The following is a 6605-nucleotide window of genomic DNA, read 5'->3' as shown; positions in this document are numbered from 1 at the left end:
GATAAATTTTAGTTTTTGTTAACGAATATTATTAAGACAAGGACACTCGTTAAAAATATGCTAAAAGATCATTTTCTGTTTTTCTAACATTTTATGTTTTTATAATAAATACATCGATAAAAAGATTTTTGTTTTTATAATAAATATTCCTCTAATAATGAAGAAGTCGTTAGTGTTCAAGGTGAAGATGATAGAAAATAAAATTAAAAAAATTGAAGATAAAATTTGTGATAAGAATCCATGTCTCATATCTAATATTTTTATCCTAATTTTTGGGCAAGACAATAAAATAAATATATTTTGTCTGTGTCATTGTGTATTAGCATGTAATATTAAAATTTGTAGTCACAAAAAAAATAATATTAAAAAAATTAAGGCCATCTCATTCTTTATTGGGCCACGGAGAAGTATCCCGAATTGCTTTAACACCTTTTAGCCCCATCTCATTCTTTATTGGGCCGTATAATACGAGGCCCATTTTGATTCATTACTGTCAACTAACTTAAAAAAAGAACCTTAGATTAGGAGTTATCCGATCCATCTAACCAAAAAAAAATAAAAAAACCCACTTCACTGAATAGGCCGCCACCCGCACCACAGACCGCACAAGTCTTCTCCGCTTTCTTCCCATCCCCGACTCACCACCGCCAGCCGCCTGCGTTGTGACTTGTGACCAACCACGACGACGGCCCCGCCGCCGCACAAGGCCGATTCTCCTTATTAGCACCGCTCCAACCTGGAAACACTTTCTCAACACAACACTTTTTAGACACCCGATACTGGTATTCCATTTTCTTAGCTTTGTTCATTCCACTCTATGTGAATTGTTTAATTAATTGTAACATTCAGCTTCCTTTTGTTTTGTGCCCTAGACTTGAACTAGAAAGCACGATAGAAGAACAGAAGATGGAACACCAGGGCCTGAACCTTATGGATCAAGCATTGGGATTTCACAGCAACGTGACGCAGCAGCCATGGCCTCTGTGCGGTCGCTTCGTGCTTGTGGAGGATTGTGTTGACACCAGTGGTGCGTTCGTTCTTCACCACATTCTCAAGCACTCGTTCACTTCTCGCCCTTCTTCTGCCGTTATCTTCCTCGCTTTTGCTCATCCTATTAACCACTACGACCGTGTTCTCAGGAAGCTTGTACTTTTCTCCTCTCTCTCGACATCGCTGTTTCTTAGAATTTAACTTTGAATACTTCCGTTCTGAAGAAACTTTACATAGACATTCAGTTATTGTTTATGGATTACCATCTTAGTAGAAGGGGTTTAGGGTTTTCATACATGCAAATGGACAATGTTGATTTTAAACTGTTGTTATTAGTGCATCAAACTTAAACTCTTCTCATTTCCAATATTTCTGTCTATCAATTGCATCATTTCCACACCTTGAACTGTGCTTCGATTACATGCTAACTGGTTACTTCTAGGAGTCTGTAGTTTATTTACAAATAAAATGCCTTTATTTTCTTTTATGGATTGTATTTGAATTATTCATATTTGCATATGGTAGGGTTGCAACTTATCTTCTCAAAGAGATAACGGGAGATTCTTTTTCCTTGACATGCTTATGTTGCAGTGTCCAGGTGAGGAAATTATTTATTTATGTTTGGTTGTTTTGATTCTGTTTATAACTTTTTCTAACCATTTGTTTTTACAAAATTAATTGATATAAAGCTTGTAAGTTGAGATACTTAGGTTATTCTAGTTTGAGAAAACATATTTTGTTTTCATTTCTTGTTTTCAAAGTTAAGCAAAAAATTGTCACCTTTTTCACCGTCTCTTGTTTCCGACATGTTGTAAAGGAAACATGGAAAAGAAAACAAAACATTCATGGTTTTAACGTTTTGTTATAACTTACCATTCATTAGGGGCTGTAAGTCTGTAAGTAAATTGAAATATCTGCATTGTCTCTGAAGGATCATACACATGGCCAAATAACACCGACATTATTGATGACCAGTTGAAGGAAAACCAAAGCACGATGGACTTGCTACTGTCTTTGAGAAAATTGAAAGAGCGATCAGTGAATTACATCCAGAAAACAAGAAATTTGTCACTGTTGTCATAGATGACATCTCGTGCCTTGAAGTTGCTGCTAATGGCTCATCAAATGATGTTTTAGACTTCCTGCATTACTGCTATACGCTAACATCAGAAAATGTAAGATAACATTTGCTCGATCAGTTTGTTAGATCATTTTAATATGGTTCTGTTCTTTATTTCCTCTCTTTTCTTGTCACAGGGCTATGCACTTGTTGCACTCAATCATCAAGATATTTATTCAGATGGAGAGAGGCCTGCCTTTATGTTAGAGATAGAGTACCTTGCTGACATCTTGGTCAAGGTTGATCCATTAGCTACTGGTTTAGCAAAAGATGTGCATGGACAGGTTTGGTTCTATCATTCTCTTTAAGAAGTTCATAGACCAGTTATTTATAATGTTCATGCTAGAAAGTAATGAAATCTTTTGATCGAGACCAACCTCTCTTTGACTTCTATTTGATAGATGTTGACACCCAGAAGGCACTCAGCAGTTCCTTTCTTTTCATGACTAATTGCTAAGACTCTACAAACCTTATGTATTTTACTCATCTGTTTGCCAAATAAACCCTGCAACTACGCAATTATTGTTTTGGGTGGCAGTTAAGGAGACTGAAGAGGCCAACTTTTAATCAAGAAAAGTGTGAACGTACTCAAGGCACCTTTAGAGCTTGGTTGATTTGTAAAAGCATTTTTTTAAAAGGATTTGTGAAGAAAAAATTGAAAACAATAAAATCTTATATTTCTTCTCACTTTTTCCTTTAAAAAATCTTGAAAACAAAAAACATTGAAAATGAAAACAAAATGTTTCACAAACCCAATAGAGTTTTCCAAACATAATGATTAGTTTCTCTTCGTTTTCCTCAGCCACCTTGTTTGAGATGAAATTGTGTGAGATAACCTGTGATCAAGAAACCGTAACCCTTCTGCCTCACTTTACCACTTTGATGACAATCTTCTGCCTCACTTTACCACTTTGATGACAATGTTGTAATTTGGAGGCTTGCTTTAATTGTCTTCCTGTAACATTCTAGTGTATCAGCATTACCCTTAGCTGTTCCTTCATGCAAACATACCCTTCACATCAAAGGATAGGCCTCTTCTGACCCTCTTTCTTGGTATTCATCCTACAACAGCTTCCTAAAGTTTCTTCCTTGACCTGTTCACTAGACCTGCAACATTCAACTTGTATGAATTACCTGACTATACCACTGCTTAACATATGAACTTGAAATATTCGTTGTGTTTGGAAGTCTCACATTGGAGGCTACCTTGTTTGTCTTATCTGTCAAATCAATATGGGAACTTTGATACCAATTGGTAGTTCAGGTTAGAAGTTAGATGAACAAACAATTCAAGGTCAGAAGTTTGGTGATGGAACCTTGTGTTATCCAATATCTCTCTTCTAGGTTAAAGCAGCTCTGCAGAGGTGAAAAGAATGTCTACAATAGACCTTCAAGTAGTTTGAGAGAGTATGGCCCTCTCCACTCCCCAAACAAGAGAGTCCAACCATTGGTGAAAATCTCATCATGGGTCCCAAAAGAGTATATAGAGTTTAACATGATTGTGTGGATTTTTAAATTGAGAGGATCTACACCCCCAACTCCCTGTAACTGGACTACCCTTCCTGTACATTATCTCCTCTGATCCATGTTATTACATTCTTGTCATCTAAATCAAATCATTTCCCAACAAATTCTATTAAAAGTGACAGGATTTGAAGTCAGGAAAGGTGGAACTACATGAGATGGTAATGCTAGAACTTGAGAGGGGGGAGGGGGGAGGGGGGTTTGAATCCAGTTAGTTTCAAAAACTAAATTCTTTGCTCTGGCAAGAAGCAGATTATGCAGGAGAATTTTTTCATATTATCTCTAAAACCAAAACAGCACAGAGTAGGGAAGAAGAGAATCAGGCAAGCATGGTGGAATTTTCACGATAATCAAAACTGATTACATACACCAATACCAATGAATTACAACCTAATTCATCTAGTATCAACCACTAAGCTTCTAACCAAGTCTAGTCACCACCAAGTGCTGTCCCAACTTGGCTAAGGGGAACCCAACTGGTTCAACAGCCACCAAGTGCTATCCCAACTTGGCAAGGGAAACTAATCCTAGTCCAATCAAGAACCAAATACACAGAAAATATCTTTGGCTTTTTCAACGTATCTCTCTTGCCTCTTCTCTCTCATGGCTTTTTTATTTTTCACCTCATCATGATTTGCCTTTTTTCTCAATTACAGAAAGGTAAACATCAGATAGCTATAACAATGAAATCTAAAATGAAGCACAAAGATGAAGGAAAATAATTCTGCATGTATAAGATGATGCTCTGAAATTTTCACTCTATTTTCCTTACTCTTCAAATGTTGTTGAGAGCCAGCTATATAGTGAGTAGCTTGCTTCTTTGAATTGGTTCACTGCCTCTTCTTTTTTTTTTGCTGATTCTGCCTGTTGTAGCTGTCCTTTTCCTGGCGTGCTTTCTTTTCCATTTTGCACCATTACAATAGCTGCCCGTTGCTCTGCATTTTTGTTTTGTTCTACCCAACTTTGCTAATGATCTTGTGCAGTTTGATCTTGTGCTGTCCTTATGTCCTTGCTGTCCCTCATTCTTCATAGTGTAGCCAACTGTCCCTTTTTGCTTTTGCTTCCTTAGTCAAACCATGCAATGTTGAACCATCTCTCTTGGTATGGTGATTCTGATTTTTGTACTCACCATCACCATTGGGCTGAAGCTTTGATTTGAGCATTGTGGAGTTTTTGCTGAACCTTCATGATGTGGGCTGAGTGAATATATTGGGCCTGCACTACTCATAAACCCATTAGCACATTTTTGGGCTTTTAACCCAATAACAATGTTTGTCATCATATTATCACACTAAAATTAATTCTAACTCAACAACATGGATTTGGAAAATTATATCGGTTCTCATTTTTGTTCTATTCCAAACAAGTTATTTCAGTTCCACATGAATTCCATTCCATTCATTTGTTCTAACTGCACCCATACGAAGTTTAAAATTTGCTTTAGTTGCTTCATGCTCAATTTATCTTTGAAATAAAGCATGGCAGTTATACAATGCAATTGATATGCAAAATCTATAAACAACATGGAATTGTAAATTCATGTGCTAAGGCTTTCATATCCTTGCAAATTATCAAGTAAATAGGAAAGAAGGAAGAAACTCTTTATTGTTAATCTTTCTAATGTTGAATTATGTTCTAGTGACAGTGCAACTGCAGCAATTGCTTCACTTTGCATGGAAGTTTATAATTTTTCTTTTCTGTTTAATGGTGACTTAATATTGGTAAAACTGTTGCCTGAACCATGAATTTTACCACATTAACGTCTAGTTACTTTGTCTTGTTAATTATTCATCTTTTTTGGATTCAGGTGATGGTTTTAAATAAGGAAACACAAAAGCAGCAAGGAATTTCATCCATTAAGGTTCAAAATTTTCATTTCAAGATCAAGGAAAATAACATTGAGTACTTCTACGCTGGCACAAGAACCTAGATCTGAAGAATATGCTTGTACAGAGTTGTTTAATCTTGAATGAGACAGTGATTTGTGCATCTATTGTGTTAGACACTTGCTAGTTTTGGAAGAAGCTATTCTTACTTTCAATGAGGATCTTCTTTATTTTGACACAAAAATGGTTGGGTTTTCTTTTTTATTTTTGGACAAACGACTGGGGTAACCACCAAATAAGGTAACTGATCTCGTGTTGACTGTAGGCACTTCAATAGTTGGGATAGTAGCCCAATTTTTTGAAGGTTTTATGTTTTAGGAGTGGATGGAACACTCGAGATTTGGCTAAGAGATGACAAATTCAAAATATTGAATTATTAGATCGATTATGTTTAGGCACGAAAGACCATATTGAATTTGGTGTTCTTTGCCTCTTGCATTTATCATAAGGTGAATACTTCCATAAGGGGTGTTGATTGTAGGAAGCTGAGGTGAATCCATGAGTTCTTGGTTGAATGTAATATGTTTACTGTATTAGTTCATCTAAAATTTTTATTATTATTTATATTAATTTATAAAAAAAATGGATTAATGGGCATTTTAACGACTATTAATACACTAATATTTAACAATCACATTGATTTAAAATTCTTAATCCCTAATATCGTACGCACAGTATTTTGGGACGAAAGTAATATTATGATCTATAATTTATCTAAAATTTTTCAGAGTTAGAAACGGATGGTAAAATAGTGAATCTGTTCTAAGTTTAATGTTGCTTATTAAAAGTTCATTTCTCTATGGTCGTGATTGAAGTCAAACACGAAATAAGTAAAAGTACATCTAATTGTAAAAGACATTCTAATATTTAAATCAATACACACATATATTTATATATAACGTAAAAATTAGATATTAAGCATACATGTATAAGATGTTAGATATAAAACATGCATGATATAAAACTTAGAAATAGTAGAAGATGATCTCATGTATAATGTATAATGTTTAGATATAAAACTTACAAGAGTTCTTCAAAAGATTATTGAATTCATAGAAAGAGATGGACTAATGAAGTTTTCTCTA

The 6605-nt window shown here is 35.1% G+C and overlaps 1 protein-coding gene across 1 annotated transcript; it reads left to right on the top strand.

The window, feature by feature from the left end:
• The first annotated feature begins 570 nt into the window (after window positions 1–570).
• LOC107495210 (elongator complex protein 6) lies at window positions 571–6117 on the top strand. The gene is made up of 6 exons (XM_016116322.3): window positions 571–782; window positions 873–1146; window positions 1516–1588; window positions 1966–2165; window positions 2248–2394; window positions 5442–6117. The coding sequence occupies exons 2-6, from the start codon at window positions 907–909 to the stop codon at window positions 5562–5564; spliced, it is 783 nt and encodes a 260-aa protein (XP_015971808.1). The 5' UTR covers window positions 571–782; window positions 873–906; the 3' UTR covers window positions 5565–6117.
• The last annotated feature ends 488 nt before the right edge of the window (window positions 6118–6605 follow it).

Source organism: Arachis duranensis, chromosome 6 (assembly GCF_000817695.3).
Source record: "Arachis duranensis cultivar V14167 chromosome 6, aradu.V14167.gnm2.J7QH, whole genome shotgun sequence".
NCBI lineage: Eukaryota > Viridiplantae > Streptophyta > Magnoliopsida > Fabales > Fabaceae > Arachis > Arachis duranensis.
The sequence above is the reverse complement of the archived record's forward strand: the minus strand, read 5'-3'. Positions and strand labels throughout refer to the sequence as shown.